The following is a 22,304-nucleotide window of genomic DNA, read 5'->3' as shown; positions in this document are numbered from 1 at the left end:
CTTCACATGGAATGAAATGTGTGACTTCGCCAAATGACACTCGCATTCCGCAGGACCGAATAAAGTTCCGCAGGACCGAATAAACGGAGACGGGGCTGGCCTCAAGTATATTTTTTCGTGGGGCACCCCACGCGTTCACAATATCTTGAAACATAGCCGTGGAGCAAAAACTCTGTATTTGACAATCGGCGTCCAGATTTGAGTCACTCTGGAGATTAGTACCGATATATGTTTCTCGAATCCTGACGTCAAATCAAATTCCCTTCAGAAAGAATCCATGTGTGAGATATGGGAAATGCGTTCTTTCAAACGGCAGCGTTGGGTGACATATTGTTCTGTCTTCCACTGTCTTCCTGTCAGACCGCCATAGTGCGAGCTCGGAGCAAACTCGTGTTCACAAGAAGCTCGGGCCATCCTGCATAGCACCCCTGATCTTGCATGCCTCCGTGATCGGCCCACCTTTGACCAAATGACGATGTCATGTGATGACATCATCGTGTGAAGACGTCATGATGTCACAAAGTCTAACGATCTGTGACGTCACGACACCGTAATATGGTAACGTCATCGTGGGACAATGATTTCTCGCATCACTCGTACTGACGCCGCCAGTCAATTTTTGCGTTTGATGAGGTATATCTAAGGGTTTCGCCTTAATAAATTACGGAGAGAAATTTCTGTGGTAGAGGTTTTTTAAATTGTAGTTAATATACGCACTTAGAAACATTACTCCCTCTTGTAGCCTGCACCCTATTTAGGTGCTTACCCAGTGAGCAATTATAAAAAAGCCGACCTCTCAGATTCCAGTGCAGCACTTTTCGTGGTGAGATCAAGTGACATGTTACGCCTTATAATGTTATCCTCGGATTTATACAGATGGTGTGGTTTAGAATAACTAAAACCGTAAAAGTCAAAGATACCTACTGTTGAATTTTTTTAGGCACGTAACTGCACTTCCTTCCATTACATTTTTCTTTCTTTTTTAATATCTGAGAGCTACGCGGTTGCTGCTGGTTGAAAGGCAATGTGTGGACAGTCAAGCTATGTCCGCACAACTGTTTTTCCCGCCTTCCTCTCATAGAAATTTTTACTATCTGTGTACATTTTTGCGTAAAATAAACACCGTACCATGCCGTAACTTTACACGAACCTGTTCAATTTTGGCACGTACGAAAGTTATAACACTTGGGTGATAAAGTTTTCGCGTCGAAGCTCCGGTCGAAGCGAAGCGGGAGTACGTGCAGTACTCGCGGATTAAAACGCGACATCGTTTGTTTTATTTTAGTATAACGACCGCAATGAGCAATTGCTCGTGATAACCACGTCACGTCGCTGCAAATCTGGACGCTAAATGTAATGTTTGCTCTGATGTAAACGTTCGAGTCAAAATACCGCCGATATGACGCTAACTGTAGACGATAGACACTAACTGTAGACGCTGGAAACGAAAGTACGCGCGCGACGTAGCCCCGAATATTTAGCGTTTCAATCCGTGAGTACCGCCCTTTTATTTAGCGAAAGTGCAGCGCGTCACATACTCGCCGCTGTGTTCTCATAAAACAATCGCATAGGGTGACATGTATTTTGTTCCGATCGCCAAATAAGCCCTCTACGTCTCACGTAACTCACCGAACGACGACCGCGAGAAAACGCCAAAACGCTACACGTGGACCGTAACGTGGAGCAGTGATCACGGCAACGCATTTACCGACTGAAACGGGTATTCCGGTCAAAACGATGGTCGAGGCGCCATCTCACGCGCGTGGGACGAACCGCAACCACTGCCGCATCCTGGTGCGCGCGCGAATTGAACGATTGCCGCAGTTCACCAACACTCGAGCTCCTGAGAAGGCGAGGACTGCGAGACGCGGACGTGTCAGTTCTTAATGATACTTGCTTGTAAGCATAACGCTACTTCTTGGAAGTGAAGTTTTGTAGTCGGTTACTAATAGCAGCTTTCTGCGTTCCGTAACGTGAATAAAGGAAAAAAATGCTTCAAAGTATTCTATGGGTTAACCTTCGCTCGCTTAGCACTAAATCCATAGACGTACAGAAAAGCTTTGCAGGCAACTAGGGCATTGAATTCAGGCTGAAAGAAGACGATGTTGCATTTAGGCCACGCCTCCCTCTTAGCCTACTTCCGTAATTAGCCCGCTTCCGGTCTACAATTCACTTGCGGCTGGAGCCTTTTTAAGGAAGACCTCTGCTCGAGAAATTCAATGAATCATCGTCTACGTCGTAATATCCTGTTACGGAAAGCGAGTGGAAAAAGCAAGAACATAATTTTAAACCCCCCTGCAGAGCGTGCTTCTCCAAGCGCTTCAAAACCGGTGGCAAAGCCAGATTTACAGTGAATACCAGTATCGCTTTCTGTCAAGCACTGACAGAACGATGCGGTACTTACAGCTTCGGTGAACCGGAAAGCTGGTATGTTCACATAAGCACACACGCACATGCGCGCACACACATGCACGCACATGCACATGCACGCACGCACACACACTAAGACATTGACATGCATGCACATGCACGCACACACACTAAGACATTGACCGCTAAGGATTCTAAGGTCGAAATGGACACTAAAGAGAAATCAGAAGCCGAGCTGTAGTGGTATAGATTGTCCTATTACGACCTCAGTCGTGTCATTCTTACAGCGACGAGAGTTTTAATGAGCGAAAAAATAGCGCCCCCTTCGAACGTCTCGCATTAGACAATTGTGACGTCGGAGAATTCACAAAGGCAGTCCATGGTCGAAGGCTATTCATCGCTGTTCATAAAACCGCAAAATGTTATGCATCTTAGACGTGCATAAGTATTAGATCGCTACCAGACACCTCGCTATTCCGTCCGCAAAAACGAGGCTTCACTTTCCGTCCGCGCGGCCAGCGGCCCAACGTCCGAAACACCCGCCGCGCGAGTATCGTTTAGCGCTCAGTTTGACTTTAGTCGCTGAAACGCAATCCTACTTCCCTGGCGAGATCCTCGTTGCAAGGTTCAACGTTAGCAATGACACCCATCGCGGCGAATAGGGAAATAGCGGCTGTTTAAGCGCATGGCGGCGTGTCATGACGGCCTCTGATTCGCTGAGAGCAACGAAACCCATGACGGCACTTATTTAAACGCCGAATCTGGGGCGAGAGAAATTGAGGAACAGTTATTTGGTATTTGGTTACGAATTTTTCCGCTAATAACTCATATTTTTGCACCGAACAAAATATGCGCGCATTCTTGAAGGCCCCTCAGCTTTTTGTTTATATTTAACGCCCCTTTAATGTCATTGACGCTCGACAACAGAAGCACACTTACTGACATTATTATTTACTTGGAGTTGCGGTGTAGTGCATTCTCGCGTCTCATTCGGCCTTCGATCGCGTTCACTCAATCACATTGTAAGCAGTTAACTCTGCACGTGAAGTTCTCGGAATTACTGTATACAGAACGTACGTACATACAGGGAGACCACGTAGCGCCATGTCACTGAAGAAAACGCAGTAACATCGATCGATGCAGGTGTCGCTTTAACTTCGGGTTTTCCTCTGAGAGCGTTTTAAGCACGATTGCAAAGATTGCTCCTCCGCATGCCTAATTAAACGACGCACCGCTGTGCCTTCTCACTAAGGCATGATGTCAGATATATTGCTGTATAATTTTCGCGTGAAGGTGATTTCGGCAGTTTTGGTTGGGTCGCACGCTTGGGCAACGTGTACTAAGCATTGGCTTTTCTATAGAACGGAGCAAAGAAAGCTCAAGCCAAAAGCGTCCTTGCTTGCCCAGTGCTCCTGGTTCTTGAATTTGGCTATCTGAGACAAATCGCAATCCGTCGCACCTGTTCCTGATGAAACAGAGCTGCAGACAAGCCTTTCAGTGACCGCTCGCGAATAGCGTGCCTAACCAGGCTGTCGTCCCCTGCACCAAACGACCGCACGTAACAGACTCTGTGCCTCTCGTCATCACCATTTTTTGTTACTACATTATTTATTTTTTGGTCGCGCGCGCATTTAACAAACGCGCATTCCGCCTAATTATGTTCTTCGAGCACATTTCACCTCTCTAACGATGCATACGTGTGCGCTGCTTCTACATTTTATTTATTGTTCGTAGTTCATTGTCGGACAACCAATTTCCCCACCCAACATGCTTATATCCTCGCATCCCGGAAAAAAAAATAAAAAAATAAACCTCGAGCGAGGGTCCGAAACGGCTCGGAGGAGCGGCGACATTGCTCCTCATTCCGCTGTGCTCGTTTGTTCGCCGGCATTGAAGGCGGAGGACGCCATTACACGAAGCTACTGCGGCCCCCCGCTCTAAACCGCACACAAAGTCACATGATCTAGTAGCAGACGACGTTGTCGCCAGCAGACGACCGAAGACCGTACACACACGCGCGCGGCGTTTTGAGCGTGGATCCCGCGCCATCGATAGCGGCTAGTGGTGGCCGCGACGGCGTGTCGTCTGCGAACACCAGGCAGCTTTTCAATTTGCCCGCCAAATGACGCTTGAAATGAAGACGCCCCGCTCTCCAGCGCTAAACCACCCGCCACAACCGAGCGTCGCCGTCCGTGTGAGTGGTTGGCAGGCGGAGAGGAAAAACGTAAAAGAGCTCCCGCTCTCTCCGTCCGCGCTATCCGTGGCGCCGCTAAAAGTCGGTGACAAATCGCACGGCGTAAATATAGCCAAGACGAGCCACGAGCAGATTGTCCTCGGCGGAAGAACGACTGAAGAGGGGGGGGGGGGGTGGAATGGTAAAGGGGCGGCTTCTAGTGTCGCCGCCATTTTGGCCCGATGTCATGCGCGGAGGCGTGGGATAAAGTGCACGGGTCTCGTGCGTTCGGCGTTCATGCGCAGTTTGTTTTCGTTTATTCTTTTTTCCGTGGAGCGACGACCGATCGCGTAATTGGCGAAGAAGAAGGGAGAGTGGACGGCCGCGCATTTTTGTTCTCTGATCGTTACACAGCGCGCGCTTATAGATAGTCCAGGCTAAAATTGGTCTTTCTTCGTCTTAGATGGTGCTGTTAAAACTTAGCGAGAATATCGCCAAATCTATGGCGAGCTTTTTGGTCACTTTGATGACAACTCAGCATTTTTTGGGGAGCCTTTTATACTGTCCGTTTGCTGATCAGTTTGGGCGTTTTCGGCAGCGCCCGCAGCCACGTGCTGAACAAAACGCACTGAATGATACGCAGAGTTCAACGTCGCGCTGTCCACGCAGGCATCGCAGTCATCGAAGCAATTATGGAGAATGTTACGCCGCCTAAACACGTACATCATGAACTCCACGCGCTGCTGCATTGTATATTGCACATTATGAACCAACTTCCTTTCTTCAAGCGAAGCTTATACCACCAGCGTCGCTGATAGGTCAGCTCTGGTCCTGTTATACATGTGTCTTTCGTCTCGTCTTTCGTGTTGGTTAACTTCGCAATAGTAGGTGAGACCGCACAAAAAAAAGGAAAAAAAAGAAAGAAAGAAAAAGAAAAGAAAAAGAGAAGAAAAGAAAGCGGCACTCGCGAGCGCAATGGAATGCGACCTTCGCAACTGTGTCGGCTACATGCGTATTTGCGTGCACCGTTTATCAATAACTGATGCTGTTTCGATCATGAGCTTTTTGGCAATCAGCCATTTGGGATGCGGCAATCTGATCTTTCATCGAGGTTATCGCGGTGACTCTTCATGTCAGATAGGCGCATTTGACTGTCGCTTGGATATGAACGTATATGACCGCCGTCGTTGTTGCCTTTAGCATTACTAAAGTGTTGCGCTGCTGAACACGTGGATGGCGGTCCAATTCCCGGCATGGAGGAATGAAACATTTAGGTGGGAGCATTGCACAATGAGAAAGAAAGAAAGAAAGAAAGAAAGAAAGAAAGAAAGAAAGAAAGAAAGAAAGAAAGAAAGAAAGAAAGAAAGAAAGAAAGAAAGAAAGAAAGAAAGAAAGAAAGAAAGAAAGAAAGAAAGAAAGAAAGAAAGAAAGAAAGAAAGAAAGAAAGAAAGAAACGTAGTGCGTCAGGCACTTTTGTTGGGTGAATATCCTGGCGTCCATTCACAATGTGTCGAGTATAGAGTAATGTCTAACATCGCGGAAAAAACACGGACGAAGGAGAGTAACTTACACGACAGACGAAGCGCTGACTATCAACTGAAGTTTATTGCAGTAAACAGTTTAACAGTTTCCAGATTTTTCCCACAGCAGAGTCCTACTGTGGCGAATATTCACTTCGGTGTGTCCTTGTCCCGAGGCAGTCAGCTCGGGCTTCAAATATCAAACGCAAATAACCCCGCGTTATCATAGAGATTTTACCTACTGACGTCACGTATAGAGGACGTTCTTCCAAATATTTTGACTCGCATCGCACATCCTATAGGAAGAAGAGGATAAGGGGCGTTGATCCCTTCCATTCTCTTCTCCTCTTTTTCTTCGCCTGCAAACTGCAGGGAATTTTGATATAAAGCCTCGTAATGGTTATTAAGAAGGTCATGCTCGTCAACAAGCTATACGCGGATTATTCCAAGTGCTCGGCAAGTGACACATACCATGAATTTACTACTTCTCCCGCCACCTAATCATGGTAACAACGACGTATGCGTAGAGTAGGGTGGCTTTGTTTTCTGCCCCTGAAACATTCTCGGCGCAATTGTCCCGTGGTCAGCGGGTGAAGACGAAACGGTGCCTGCAGAAGAGCGCGGTTAGCATAGCACAGGGCAGGCTTTGTATATACGATATACCGCTATTATTCGAGAAATGTTAGGCCACTGAAACCGGAAGGCAATTTATTAAACCTGAAGGCGTATTTTCAGCCTTCAATTCCTCGTTGGATCACGCAAAGCAGGTGATCAGAAATGTCTCTGAAGCCCCTGCTGTTAGCAACTACTCCCACCTGCAAACGTGTCGTCAAGTTTCCAGTGGCATTATGCATTAAGAATCGGAGAGTAGTTGAACAAAAGGTTCACTCGTGTGCAGTGGCAATCTTTTCTTTTTTTGCTAGCTAGATGGTCGTTGACATCGATATTTTGTATAGTATCGACATATCAGTTACTATTCGCGTTAGCACTACTCTATTGGCGTTCATGCAATCGGATCCTTCGAACGCAGTGGAATTCCTGGTCTCGTCACACGCCAACACACATGCACGTGCACGCACACTCAGGAATTTTATCATTTTTTTAGGGGCGAAGCTCCTTAAGGCGGCACCCGTTCGTCCCTCGTAGTCGTAGTAGTGCGTAACCAGTCGTAACGCTAGTAGCAGATCTTGACCTCGAAGGTGGTGCCGGTGGGAGATTTTTCCTGTGCGTTGTTGAACAATAAAAAATTCGCAGCGTGCGCGTTAACTAAAAGCCGAATTCTTCTGTCTCTCATTCCCCATTAGCAGCCATTGGCATGTTCCAGTAGGAAACGTTAGTAGAAGTAGAAGTGTAAGTGTTAGCTAAAAGCCGACTTCTTCTGTCTCTCATTCCCATCAGCAGCCATTGTTTACCTCCAAGGTAGTGCCTGGTGAGATTTCTCCTGTGCGTGATTAAACAATAAAAATTTTGTTCAAAACGCTATTGATTGATGAAATAAACCAACGAAAGACGCCAGATGTTTTGTAAAAGCAAAACGGAAGAACGCCAGATGTTTCTAAAGCAAAACGAAAAGACGTCAGCTGCTTAACGAAAGACGCCAGATGTTTTCTAAAGCAATGGTTTTCTAAACAATGAAAATTCACAGCGTGCATGTAAAATTAAAGTGAGCTGCAAGTCGTCATAACTCATCGAACCTTTAGTACAAACGCGCCCGATCTCACGTCGGTGATGATGTACTGGGCAGAATTCACGGAAGATTCACGGTTTACCGATGAACCTCCGCAGCTTCGCCCACTCATCATCATTCACTCTGTGGATATGCTGTGATTTTTTTTATTAATGTATGGAGCTGAAAATGCATGCTCATCAAGCTTAGAACCAGATTTTATTAGGCGGACAGGTATTGGCCGCTACGTTCTCAAAATAATTGCTGATAAGCTAGAACTTAAGTTAGAAAAGTGAGATTTGCGCAAGCGAATACAAGCAACATGCAACAGCAGCTCTTTCTCCTAACAGTAGAATCCCGTGACTTTCATTCGTGAAGACACGCTGCTTTCATGCCTTTATTACGTACTGAGTACATCACTTACCAATCGCCCACCTCGATCTGGCATAACCCGGTTTACGCGGTATTTTGCAACAAAACCTTTGAGCTAATGCGTAGTTCAACTATAGGTGCACTGTCTGTGAATTACATTGAAGATTCATCATGTTCTTATTCTACATTTTTAACACGAAAGTGTTTTATGCCGAGGTCTACCAAGTACAGTGTTGTCCACTCTTGGTACGAACGCGGCGCCGCGTGGCTGCGCTCCGCGGGGCGCCAGAGCCAGCGGTGCGGCCACGCATCGAAGCTGATCGGCACAGGCGCACAAGAGCTTGGAGGCGGGGCTTCGTTTAGATTGAAAAGCGCGGGAGCGCGGTGCGTGTTTTGCCGTGAAGCAAACTTAAAGAGCCCGAGAAACCACGAAGCGTTGCAGGAAAGCGCGCTTCGCTCAGCGCAACGTGTTGTGTAGTTACGGTATTTGAGAACTGAGCGGTCCCTCTTTCTTCAATACCATAATACCATTTTAATGTATACATCGACGCATGGATGGACAGATGGACGCACGGACGGATGGACGGACGGATGGATGGACGGTCGTACAGATGCGCGGACGGTCGGACGGGCAGATGGACAAACATAGTATGGTCTATTTTTAAACCATATGCGCGCTATGAACGCTCTATGTACGGTGTATGTAACACCTGTGTTTCGGTCTGACGGGGACCTACGCCGACGACGGCGACAAAGCACATCGTGAGAGCCTAAAGAGCTTCGCTCCTAAAAAGAGGGACCGCTCAATTCTCAAGTACCGTAACTACACAACACGTTGCGCTGAGCGAAGTGCGCTTTCCTGCAACGCTTCGTGCTTTCTCAGGCGCTTTAAGTTTGCTTCACGTCAAAACACGCACGGCGCGCTCCCGCGCTTTTCAATCGAAACGAAGCCCCGCCTCCAAGCCCTTGTGCGCCTGTGCCGATCAGCTTCGATGCGCGGCCGCACCGTAAGCGCTGGCGCCCCGCGGAGCGCAGCCACGCGCCGTGTTCGTACCAAGTGTGGACGACACCGTACATCCGTTACGGATATGACGTAGATAAAATGGACGCCAACGAGTGATGAAGAAAAAAACAAGAAACAGATCCGCCGCTGGGAATCGGACCCACGAAGTTTTGCGGCCGCGACGGAGAGCGCCCGACGCTAAACCAACTAAGCTACCTTGGCAAATGTTGGACACTTCACGAACGCGCCTTATATCTTTCACACATTCTCTCTCGCACGGTGCTCTCTGTTGGCGGTGTCGGTAGGCGGGGCGGAGCGGGTCGGTGCCGCCGTCCGTGAGAGGTGAAAAGAAGTAATGCACGATCGACACGTACTAGCGCTTACTCCTATAGATTGCGCGTGATATCGGAGGTCATTGTTAAAGCGTCTCAATACCAGCGAGGGACACTGGCCGCGCTGGCGTTGCCGAGGCACCCTAGACGCAGTTACGTTCTTTGCCTTTCGCTTCGTGTTAGAGTGCGCCGGCTCATCAGAGTAGTGCAGCTTCCAAATGCACCAACGGGATTTCTCCGCCGCCGACTACTTCGATTGCGAGAGCACCGACTAACAAAACTGCTGCGATACGCGTTGCAGAAAGGACACGATTTCGACGGGCGAATGTCGTGCCTTTGTGTAGCGAGACAGAGGCCGGCGGGACGCAGGCGTTTGCGGCTCAAGCTACGAACCTCTACGAACTAGGCGTCAACATGGGTGCAACGCCAAGCGGTGCTATAGTGCCAAACACGAATAGACATTGTGCATGCTCTCATATATCACTACACAATAAGCACTACTTCTGTGAAGACACGTTTCACTTTTGTGTTATACCGATTTTTATGACGGAGGGATCAGCTATGTTTTTTTTTATTATTATTATTGCAGTTCTACCCTTATAGTGCTACTGACTACGCCAGCGTGTCCGAAAAGCACGTCGTGGTCTCAGTGATAAAAAGTCAGTTTCGCGGCAAGGGTCAAGCAGTGAATGCGATAGTAACGAAATGGAATGTTAAACGAAGGCTATACAGCTCGAGAGAGCGTATGCATGGGCATGTTGGTAATTCATGTTTCACTTTTTGAGCGCACAAAAGAACAGGGACGAACCAAGAGTGGACGACACCGTACATCCGTTAGGCAAAACACGTCGTTTTCCGCGTCGTTTTTCGTCCCTGTTCTTTTGTGCGCTCAAAAAGTGAAACTATACAGCTCACTCTTTTATCATTTAGCCTGGCGTAACTCAATAAAACGCTGGCGTAAGAAAACGACGCTGCTGTAGCGAGCAACGCGACCTTCGTGCTATCCATGGGTCGGCAAACTCACTGATGAGCCGACTCATTCATACTCACATCGAGCCGTGAGTCTGAGTGAGTCTGGGTGAGTAATATCTTGGTGAGCTTGAGTCCGAGTGAGTCCGAATGTGTGTACCGCATAGGCCTCTTCTTTTACAAGAGTTGTGTATCACACTTGCGTTGATGATGTTCAGGTATTAGGCAGCTTTATAAAATAGGGTTCGTAGCGTGAGCGCTGCTTGGGTTCGTACGCTATTTTCGAAATGTAACGCCTATAGGTTAGCATCTGATGCCATGACGCATGCGCAGTAGCCAGGCCCGTAGCCAGGGCCTGGCTACTCCCCCCCCCCCCCCCCCAAAAAAAAAATTCCTGGCTACGGGCCTGGCAGTAGCAACATACGCTCACGCAAAACTTTGCGTACCTCATTCTAAAACTGCCTAATGTTTGTTGCTTGACTGCGTATATAATTCCGCAGGGAACAAACTCCTGAGCCATGCAGCTTACGGGCAATAATAACAATAATTGTTGGGGTTTTACGTCCTAAAACCATAATATGATTATGAGAGGGCTCCGGAAATTTTGACAACCTGGGGTTCTTTAAAGTGAACAGCATTTCGATGGAGGCGAAATGCCTCTATAGCATTTCGCCTCCATCGAAACGCTGTCGCCATGGCCAAGATCCGATCCCGCGAACTTCCGCTCAGCAGTCGAGCACCATGCACAACCACTATACCATGCACCACGGCGGGGTAGCTTACGAATAGAAGTAGCCGGATGGGTCTTTGTATATTATCCAAATGGAATATGTTGCTACACGTGTTGCGCCATAAATAAATCAATAAATCAATAGAAAATAAATAAATAAATAAATAAATAAATAAATAAATAAATAAATAAATAAATAAATAAATAAATAAATAAATAAATAAATAAACAAAAAATTCGGCAGATCCCACGCCATGTGGGAATCGGTATCATGCGAAGCAGCAGTCCGCGAGTAGTTCTATGCTGCATTTTCTTTTTTTTTTTTTGGGGGGGGGGGGGGGCGTGGCGAGTATTCTTTGAGCCAAGCGTTACGAGGTGTATCGACGTGTTTTTGCAGTTGCAGTAGTTGTGTGCACATCGTGCGCTTACCAGGCACGTCGACAGCACTGGCGTTTGTAGGGTGACTTATGGCGCGCCGTAACGTAGTGAGGACGGGGGTGGGGGTGGAACATGGATCCCAACATAGCACAAATAGCAATAGGTTGTTGTACAAGATACATTTTGTTGTACAAAAAGAATAAAAACACTCAAATTATGCGGAATTATACCAGATATGCAAATATTACAACAAACATGCGTTCCAAGCAGTCACTTCGGGAGCATGATTCCATTCATATGGACGTTTTGGCGTTATCGTAGGAAAGAGAAAAACAATTGATTATTGGTTATGATATCGTCTGGGAGCCGGCTCAGTTTCTGTATTGCACTTACGAAGAACGAATTACAAAAAATGGGCGTTTTGGACGAGTATTCTAATATTTTTCGTCAATTATCTCGTCTAAGCGAGATATACGTCGGTTCTGAGAGGTATTCATGGGTATTAACGACATTATTATTATTATGACAAACACTATGAAGAATATTAAGCCAGAGCTTCTGCCTTGTTTTTGTCACTGGCTCCCCTCCCAATGTCCTTTTCGGCTCCCCACCCAATGTCCCCTCCCAATGTCCTCCCAATGTCTTTTCATAGACGGCAGCTCTAATCAAGTGCTACGATGGAAGCGCACAATGCCTGTGACGCTGTGGGAAATTTTCGAGCGGCATCATGTGTTGTTCCTTCATACGTGGCAAGTTTTAGAGCACTGGAATCGCGGCGCACAGAGCCAGTCTATTATCAGCTGCACCGTGCCCTGAAGGACATGCCTCATACTGCCCCCACCCGCAACTTTCTTCCTTTCTTTTTCCTTCGTGTATCGGGGAGATTAAAACCGAACAACGAAGATCTGGGCTTTTCCATATCACAAAACCACGTCTTATGAGATAGGCGGCAGGGGCGTAGCCAAGGGGGGGGGGGTGGGGGGGGTTCAAACCCCCCCGAAATTTTTCAGTTTTGCTTGCGTATATATACACGCACACATACAAACGCACGCACGAACATACATAAAGTATTGTTGAACTCCCCCCCCCCCCCCCAAAAAAAAATTTCTGGCTACGCCCCTGATAGGCGGGACACTAAAGTGACGCAATGAAACGGTTTAGATTGATGAAGTGTACTCTGAGAACTGTAATGTCGTTAAGTTCACCGTCGCCATTTTAGTAATAGAAGAGAAAATCAAGGTCGAAGTTCCATTTTCAAATTTCGCAACTAAAACTCCGCGCTTGACGTCACTGATTTCACAGTGTATTTGTAATATTTTGGCGACATTGGCTTACCAAATTTTCTGAAACTTGGCAAGTTAAGTCTATGGCCCCCTCAGAGGTCAATGAACTTCATTTTTTACCGTTTGGGAACTACGTGGGCCTAAGTAGATGCCGCCAAAATCTATGCGTCGCAGCGTTTGGTACGGGAAGCTGGCGTCGACACCCTCGCTTTCTTTTTGCCCGTTTTCGCGCTTACCAAGCGTCTTCTCTCGGCAAGTGGGGTGATTTTGGAATTGAGAAAGACTAATTTTCTACTACTAGGAGAATCGTTAATCGAACCCGCGTCCTCAGGCCAAGCAGCGCAACGCCATATAGCTGCTCCGCTACTACGTGTCTATGACGCAGGGCATGACGCAGAGAGATTGAGAGGAAATTCCCAGCTGTCAGAATGAGATCTTTCCCTTTAGAACTTTCTCATTTGAAGTATGTTGCGCCCCATGCTTAATACATGTACAGCTGGTAAATTGATATATGCACGAAATGAACCACAATACGATGAAACGCGTGGCCTCGTACAATAGGCAAGAACGTGCATTTCGTCGTGTCTGGCCAGAGTGTTCGGACGACAAAGGATGATACATTTATCATTGTATGTCCGCAAGCAAGCGAACGCACCATCATTTCCTTTCTTTAAAAAAAAAAAAAAAAAAAAAGAAAAAAAAAAATTGTTCCGACACCGGGAATCGAACCCGGGCCTCCTGGGTGAGAGCCAGGTATCCTAACCACTAGACCATGCCGGAGGACGGAGATGAGACGAGCTTGAAGTCTAATGTACAATAAAAGATTCATTTTGTTACATTGATGTGTATGACAATTTTTATGTTTGTAATGCTTGTACAACAAGATAACTGGATAATCGAAGTTGCTACCGTTGAAAACGGCTACTTGGAGCGCACGGAAAGGTTAGCCGGTACAGCCGATCGCTGCGAGACAATTAAACACGTAAACAGGATTTTTGCTTGCACTGTGACTGCTCAGGTCGCCAGTGTGCTAAGCGCGCGTGCTTTGCGATGCGATGAGGCGTATTATTTCGCTTGATAGCTGGAACGGACGCACACATCGCGACCCTCCACCACCGTGTCGCGGCCTATGAGCACATTTCTACGCTGCCCTTGTTGTCCATCCACAGAAATTGCCGATACTTAGGTGATAAGGCAACACGTACTTCGGTGTACTCTACATGTGTTTATTTCAGCATAATTTACTCATTCAAGCGAGGTACGCATGCCCAGCGGAGGTTTAAAAAGTCGCGAATGACATGTGGCTAATTCCAGCGCACTTGAAAACTGCAGCCCGGCAACTATGCGCCTAGCAACGAAACACGCGTAAACGTCGCAATGGCGGGCACCGCAGGCGGTGCGGTTCAGTTTTCGGTGAGTATACGATTTCCTATTACGCTTATCCCTCGCGATCGATTTGCACGTCCTTATTACAGGGAGCGGAACTACCTGAAACCAACTTACTAACACCGCTTGAACTGCTGTCGCGCCCTGCGAGTTCGGATTCTTGTAACCGTCACGTGCAGTCCGTAAAGACAACCGCTGACAAACTTTGCCTGTGTTATCCTACGAGTAATTGCGTCGCGGAGAGGCGTTGGTTATGCATAAAACTCTCTACCGCGACACAGCGTCTGATCGAATCCCGGTCTATTCAAACCTGCCGCTGGATTCCGAAAAAAGAGGCTACCTGTGGACGCAGCTTCGAGCAACACATTTCATTGGCCGTTACCCGCCTCTGACGGGGTTTCCGGCTTTGCTTACGGCAGGCAACAAATTTGGTGCGTTCCGCCTACGCTACTGCCGTTATGTTTTGGTGACACCCAGGCGTGCTCAAAGGGTGCTCGCCATGGGATGGAGGAACGCCCTGCAGATATTTTCGAACGATTCTTCGCCGCCTCTGTTGTACCAGCAACAGGTATTGTCACGCTCGGCAATGCGCTTGTTCCCATTCGTTCGTTCCGAGCAGCATTTGTGTGAGCTTTAGCGAATAGCCGTAGACTGGCGGTCGCGCGCCTGTTACGACTGAACCCCTTGTAGCACGAACTTTTGCTCTAGAATAGGCGTTTACTGACCGTTGACCCTTCGCTAGTCCAGTGTTCGAAGCTGCATGAGCTGTCGCAACCCGGAATTTAAGTGCCGTTGTAATGTTTCGCATTGAGTCTAAAATTTAGGACGCCAGCAGCACGTGCCCGATGTGATAGTTTCGTTCCGTGCCGTGTAATTTTTGCAGTGCATTTACTGCTACGCCTCTCCTAGAAAAAGAAAATCAATAAAGATCAAACAAGCATTGACACGTTTTACGTAATTTACGTATAGTTTTGTTTTTGGCACAGCATAACAAGTTTTCGTTTGAGAGCGCGTTTGTTTGACATTCCGTATCTGTTGAGCAACCATTACAAATGGGGACAGTAGCTCTTTGAATATTAAATTGTTCTGTGATGTTACTACTTTAACGGCACTGACAGCTAGATTGTGGGGGTGTCGTTCTGGTTCACGAAGTCAACTTATCGTGCTGTCTCGGAATTAAAGGGTAATCTAAAGCGGTATAGGACAAATTGTTATAGAAATGCGACTCTGAGAAGCCCGGGGCGGTGTCCCCTGGCCGTAATTACTTTCAGAATTACTCCAGCTGACGCCGCGTGCAGTCTGCCGGAATATTCCTCGCATTATGCTTTCGTGCGAGCTTTTAAAAAATGATTCCTGCAAGTTGTGCACATGCAGTCGGCGCGTTCTTCGAGCGCAGCTCACATTGCTAACTGGGTCGCGGAGTTGATTCTGGTCGCAGCTGTGGTAGGGTGTAATGAGGCACGTGACCTCTGAGTTGCGCGCGCTGTCGAGAACGGCGCGTATTTCCTAACCCTTCACTTTATCGTTCGTTTGCTTATCATCCGTAATCGTGTCATGGTTTTGTCACATGAGACCCCAATGTTCAATTCAGTTCCTAACCACTTAACCGTTTTGATATTTTGAGAAGTTTTTTCTCTTTAACGTGATTTTTTAAAAAGTTGAAGTCAGATTAGCTTAATGAGATTTACTGTTAATTACTCATGAAAATAAGGCCGGCCTACTTGATAATAATTTATAAAAACAAGAACAAGAATGCAGGTAGAAATTTTCACCGTTTTGAGAACAGTCTCATGATTCTGACAATTTTAATCGTTCTGACAACAAAAAAAAGCTTTTCCGTCAAGCGGGCTAGCTACATTAGTCAAAAATGGTTTGAGAACAGTTCGATAAGGATGAGCTGTGGACATTTGAAATAGGGAGCAGGTTAAAGGGAGTGACAACTGCCCAGAACGTTTGATTAGATCCTGGTGGAAGTGAAAAGACTGTGAATTGCAGTGATAGATTCAAGCATCCTTTTCGCAATTTGAGTAGAATTTATGTTTTTGAATCGCACTTAAAAGTCACAAAAACATCGGTATGTCTTGCAGCCTCACGAAATAGCCTTGGCGCTGAACTATGAAGCTGTTCCGTGTTCCGCATGTAGTTTGAGGCTTTTATGTGCTCCATAATTATCACCTAAAATTAGAGTATGTGTGTTATTATTCATACCTGCTCTATTCTGTGCTGCTGACAACGTAAAAGGAGTTGACACTAAGAGATGTGGCGCTTCCTTTGTGGCAAGTAGTGGAACATGTCGAGCCGCAGTGCACAAACATGAACCACTGTAGCGCTCACCTCCCACTGTTTGCAGCATGTGTTGTGTGTGCGACTTCGTGCCGCACGTAAAAAGAAGTTCTGACTATACAAATGTTTCGGGGCCTTTGCTACGTTACCATTCCGTGATTGCATGCTCTGACTGGTAGGCTTTCTGTTGCACTAAAGAAAACAAGTGCTTCGAAAATTGGTTGTCGGTCCCTTTGACTGAGCTAGGTGGCAAAGCACACTTGGTGTTGGTAGTTGGGCTTTGTGCTCTATCTAGCCTGCAGTTCTTGTGTCTTGTGATGTACCAATTTTCAAGCCTATTAAAAGGACTGAGCGCTGGGTGAATTGGTGCTCCATTACTACGAAAAACTGTGCAAACTAAACGGACAGGGAAGACACACACACAATTTTATTGCTGTTTCTATCCTTCCTGGGCACAAAAAAGAGAAAGAGAGAGAAAAAAAGAAAAAAAAACTAAAACAAAAACACCATATAAAGCAGTTTTTGACTGTACGCAGTCAGGGACACGAGACATTGTACTGGGAAAGGTACGACCTAGAGTGCAGAGCAACTCTGCTGAAAAGTGTTGCAGCGGTAACAGCTGTAGCTGACTTGCACTCATGTTTTCGTCAGTGAAGTGTTCACTGGCAGAGTGTGTTTCACAAACTGTTCTTACAATGACCTACAGGGAGTAGCACCAAGTTTGTAACATGTTAGCATGCCTCATAGGTTGCCTCTTACAGCATACTAGTCGGGAAGAGCTGCAGAGAAAAAAAAAACATTGATTGGCACTCACTGCCGACATAATTGGCCAGCCAAGGTGTTGAACACCATGGAATATGGTATTGCAAAATCAGCTCAGTGTCTTGGTGGCGTTCGTGCCTCTGCTCGGATTCTTGGGCACGAACTGCTGGGTTTTGCATAGCTCGGCACGTGCACCTCGCAAACCTACTTTAGCGACAATTGTGTTCCTACATTAATTGACCGTAAGCATAAAGGTAGGCTGTTCCCACCTGGCTGCCAATCAAAAATATTTAAGAAAGGGGCCAAGAAGACCTTATACATTAGGCATGACTAGGGTTTTGGAATGTGCAGAGATTGTGGTTCTTTAACTGCAGAGGTTCTTCAACTGGAATGTGCAGAGATTGTGGTTCTTTCAACTAATTACGTTATGTTCTTTTGCCACTCCAACATTGTTTGCAGGTATGCTTCGGTACGTTGACTGCACGTTGCCATTATGTTACGAATAAGGCTTTTTGGTGCTCATAGTGCTTTTCATCAATGTCTTTTTCATGGCACCTCTTGGTGCTGACAGTATCCTCTGCACAATCCATGTGTTATGTTTATTGGAGTCAAGTGCTGTGAGAAATTCTTGCATCAAAATGAATTGCATTAGTTGTAGCGCAAGCTTCCAAGCAGTGTGGCGCACCACGTGCCATATGGAGATCTTATACCTACCTGAGAGGCAGTGAAACATTGCAAAACACAGTGGCTATGCTAACAGAATGCAAAAGAATTAGTTATGAGAGCTCATATTAATGATATGCCTACGAACACGCAGTGCTACTTATAGTCACAGCAACACCAAGGTGTAACGGCAGTACACCCCAGTCTTACTAGTCTATGTTTTATAAGATTTTAAAATCTAGAAAGGCAGTGCAGCACATAGCAAACATGGAGCAGAGTTTGAAATATTCACTGCCTCACCTCCAGCAGACTAGCGTTAAAATATGGGATGTTCAAGAAACGCCACCATGGTCGCTAGCCCATAAAAAATGAATTTCGCATCATTAATGACAAAATACGCCATAGTTTCCTTTACCAAACATGCTGTCACGTCCACTTTATTTTTTTTTCTTTTTCTGGAAGTGTGCCCTTCTTGCATAGATGGCACTAACCTCCATAAATGGCTCATGACCCTTTATTTTTTAATCGCGTGGGCTTTTATGAAGGCTTTGCGTCTACGTTTACATTGTGCTAGATTACCGGCCATGGTGGCCACATTTCAACAAGGGTGAATATGTAAGAACTTGTAATATGTAAGAACTGTGTGTGCTTGGAATCATGTGCATGTCAAAGAACCCCAAGCGGTCAGAATTAATCCAAAGTCCCTGCACTACAGTATGTCTCAAAATTGTATTGTAGTATCATTAAGTAAAACACAAAAGTTGATTTTTTTTAGCTCAAGCTTCATGGGAAACATGAATTGTTTATACGAGCACTGAACCTCTGAAATGCAGTGTATCAATTCCATGTTTGAGGTTTTTGGAAACAAACAAAGCATATTGTGAGCACAATATTCACAACCTTCTTCACGTGTACATAATCATCACTGTGAGTGTCTTCTACGTTCAAAGGGTCGGTCAGGTGGCTCTGCTGAATAAAAGGCGTCAAGACCACAATATTCACAATATTACTATTGTTTTTTCAAGGCGAAAGCCTTAAATGCCTTATCAAATGTGAAAATTGACCGTCGGTAGCGTCAACACCAGTGATGCAAAAAATTGTTGTCATGTGGTGACATCATAACAAAGTCACTGTGGCATCATCATGTGACATCACATGACGTGATGTCACATGATGCCGTTGTAATGCCCTCCTTTGGGCGGTGAGCAAACCGGAGAGCATGCAACTGCAAGAGAAGAAAATAAAGACAGCGCTTGGCTGCGGCACCTGTAGTGACAGCTCGCATTTCCTGCTGTCGTCGATTCTGGTTCAGCCGTCTCGTTCCTTCGCTCCTGTGGCATAAGCCTACACATTCACCACATGACATCGTTGCCTGTTCAAAGGTGGGCCGATCACTGGATGGATGGAAACAACTTTTTGGATGGAAACAACTTCTTTGATGGAAACAACTTATTTGGTTGGAAACGAAGGCCGGTCACTGAGGCAGTGCAGAACTAGGTGAAGTTCAGAAAGCTTGCCATGACTCCGATCTTGGAGGCATTGAAAAACCATGTTAGGTGCAGAAAGCTTTCATGGGGGTGGAGGGGAAGGATCAATACATCAACTAAGAAGAAAATGAAGATAGCTTTTGTTTTCGAGTCGTCTTAGGCAAATGCATAAGAGACCCTGTGAGTTTTTTTTGTGTGTCCCTTTTGCACAGCATCCCCACTTGGTGTGGGAGGGATTGCCTCAAAGTTGTGTTTACTTGCTTGCTTCCAGGGCTGCCTAGTGGCTGCGTTGGATACGTACCCGTTGGACAAGCGGTGCCACGAATTGAGCCGCCTGTTCCACGAGTTGCCCTTTAAGGTGAGTGAGTCTGTCAGTGAATGTGACGTGTGAAGTGGCTAAAAGTATCACGTTGATAATGGCATGCTATGTTAAGACTGGTACAGTGAAAGGTTGTCATTTCGGATTTCACGGGACCGGAAAAAATGTCCGAATTAACGGAATGCCGAATTATCGAAAGTATTATGAAAGCAATAAACAAATGTCAGTTACATCAATACACCTTCATTTTCTTGATGAATACGTTAATCCCGTACTTTTCTTGCATAAGAGCAGTGTAAAAGCCTTGATTTTCGTCATCCTGCGACTTCGTTCTCAATGCGACCACGGCGCCAGAGTCCCGTGTTTAATAGCCCGAAACGTGCTGTGCACCCCACCCTTATTTGTTACGTACCGCCACCACCACCATGCACACGTGACAATAGCTCTTTCGCAGGTAAAATGGCCGGCGACTGACAGTTCGTCCGTCACAAGGTAGCAGATGAGTTTTATGCGAGCATACCAACCGCGGGTGGAAGCTCTTCATCTTCAACAGATTCAACACTCCATTAAACAATGCATATGCCAGCCGGGACCAGGGAACACGTCCGAATTATCCGATTTTCTGAATTAATGAGGGTCAAATTAACGAACTTTTCCTGCATAGCACCACCACCTCGCCAGGGTCAGGAGATGCATGCTCTCTCAAATGTTTCCATCGCAGCACCACCTGTCTTAAGATATAACAGAAGTTTAATTTAGGCTAACTGCAGCAACCAATTTTGGGCCTTTCTGCAGCCATGCTGTTAGAAATTCTTCCATGACAGCTCTTGTTGCCCGAGTCGGTATCACAGTTCATCTTAGCATAAATGATGCTATGCTAGATGAGCGAGACTAGAGGAATTTTTTTAGAGGGGCTCGTTTCTTTGATAGACCACCGAATGAATTGAACAGACAATTGGGCCAAGGAAAGCATAGGGGACGTAAATTATTGTCTTTAAGTGTAGTGTAGTAATTATTACTAGAGTGTTCCACACTCCCTGCCTTGGCCATGAGTGGTGCTGGCTAACACCCCCAGGGATTACACATACAGAAATAACCAACGAAGGGAACGGGGAAGCGCCTTCCGTTGTAGCTCATTTGGTAGGGCATCGGACACGTAATGCGAAGGTTGTGGGTTTCGATCCCACCGACGGAAAAGGGTGATTTTTCGTCCACTTTAAACCTTTCAATTTACATAGTAATTACTTCACTACAGTTAAAGACAACAGTTAATGTCCCCCTATTCTTTCCTTGGCCTGGTTGTTTGTTGGATTCATTTGGCTGTGCTAAATGAAATATAGAAGTAGAAGGTAGGAGGTGCTTATACAGTCTTACTTTCTACTTCTGTGTGTTGTCCAGTACAGTGCCATTTTTACTAGGATGAACCCACGAATACTTACATGGCGCTGTTTGGCCGCACCTGACCCTCGTGTCATTAAACACAATTTATCGTTAATGTATCTGTCAAGCATACACATAACTTTTACATCCTTGTTGATAGTAGCATTTGGCCTGCTCATTTATTCACCGTTTGTACAGAATCCTCACTGTGGGCAAAGTTCAGGAAAATCATGATAGTTTTGCCTTGCAGTGCATCACCATGTCCGAAGTTGTGGTGCTTGTAATTTGCAGTTTTTGTGTTACGCGGCGACACTTGTCATCTCATTTGAATCGAGTGGGCCAAGTAAAAACTCTCAGATAAACTCATGCATTTACATTGATGTTTAAAGTTGGGCCAGTTGGTTATGACATTGCAAATGGTGGCTAGTTGCCTAGTTCTCAACTAGGCAACTAGGTTCGCCTAGTTGAGAACTTGTGTTGATGGGATGGCACTGTAAAAAAAAAAAATTTTTTTTTGCATAGTAAGCAGAACATACCTTCTTTTCAGTACGTTTCAGCTGGTTCGCATTTGCCTAACGACTCAAGTGCTGCAACCACGCGTTGCATCGAACTACCAGACTGACTATTTTTCGTTCGGGAATGAGATCTCCATTTTTATGCATTACAGGAACTGCAGCACTACTTGCCGACGGTGTTGGAGCATGTGTTTGGCTTTGGTGTCAATGTTGGCTGGGGCCTGCAGAACATCACTCACGGTCAGCCGGGATTCGATGCTGTTCGCCGCTTCCTCAGTCCTGAAGGCCCACTGCTGCTGCTCGTCTATCGGCTACTGTCGGACGCAAGTGTCAACTACGAATTTCCGGTGTCCTGCTTGCCTGTGAGTGTTGCCTACTGAGTTGCCCGTTCCTGTACACATGAGGGGGATGCCTGCTTTGAAGGATATTGCTGGTGATGTTGATGTTGATGTTGATGTTAAGCTAGGAAAAGATCAAAAGGCTTTCCTTTCTATTTGAGACAGTGCGGTTCTGTAATCGACAGTTTTGTGTGACAATTTGTCGAAGGTGTGCACATGAAATGTAACTAGATTTTCAGCACAGGCAACCGATCCAATTTCTGCATGTGGCTCACTAGCCAGATTTGAATTGAGGTGCTATTTGTTGGTGAATTGAGATTTTAACACAAATTTAGTTGCGCTAATAATTATTTAAATAGGATATAGAGTTCTTGG

At 46.1% G+C, this 22,304-nt stretch overlaps 1 protein-coding gene and 1 non-coding gene across 3 annotated transcripts in view; one reads left to right on the top strand and one right to left on the bottom strand.

Moving 5' to 3' along the window:
* Positions 1–13,504: 13,504 nt before the first annotated feature.
* On the bottom strand, positions 13,505–13,576 carry Trnae-cuc (transfer RNA glutamic acid (anticodon CUC)). Its single transcript has one exon. It is a non-coding gene; the product is annotated as a tRNA-Glu (tRNA).
* Positions 13,577–14,087: 511 nt separating this feature from the next.
* LOC119390536 (sphingomyelin phosphodiesterase 4) overlaps positions 14,088–22,304 on the top strand; it is a 76,690-nt gene continuing 68,473 nt past the window's right edge. Inside the window, exons 1-3 of one of the 2 annotated variants that reach the window (XM_037658146.2) lie at positions 14,088–14,209; positions 19,649–19,735; positions 21,744–21,953. In XM_037658146.2, coding sequence (XP_037514074.1) covers positions 14,174–14,209; positions 19,649–19,735; positions 21,744–21,953 — 333 coding nt within the window. In that variant the 5' untranslated portion in view covers positions 14,088–14,173. Of the gene's footprint in view, positions 14,210–14,543; positions 14,751–19,648; positions 19,736–21,743; positions 21,954–22,304 lie in introns of those variants that run through there. The other variant, XM_037658145.2, reaches the window with a different exon arrangement.

The sequence above is a fragment of the Rhipicephalus sanguineus genome, chromosome 4, assembly GCF_013339695.2.
Source record: "Rhipicephalus sanguineus isolate Rsan-2018 chromosome 4, BIME_Rsan_1.4, whole genome shotgun sequence".
NCBI classification, from domain to species: Eukaryota; Metazoa; Arthropoda; class Arachnida; order Ixodida; family Ixodidae; genus Rhipicephalus; species Rhipicephalus sanguineus.
Note: the sequence above shows the minus strand (reverse complement) of the source record. Positions and strands in the feature narration are given on the sequence as shown.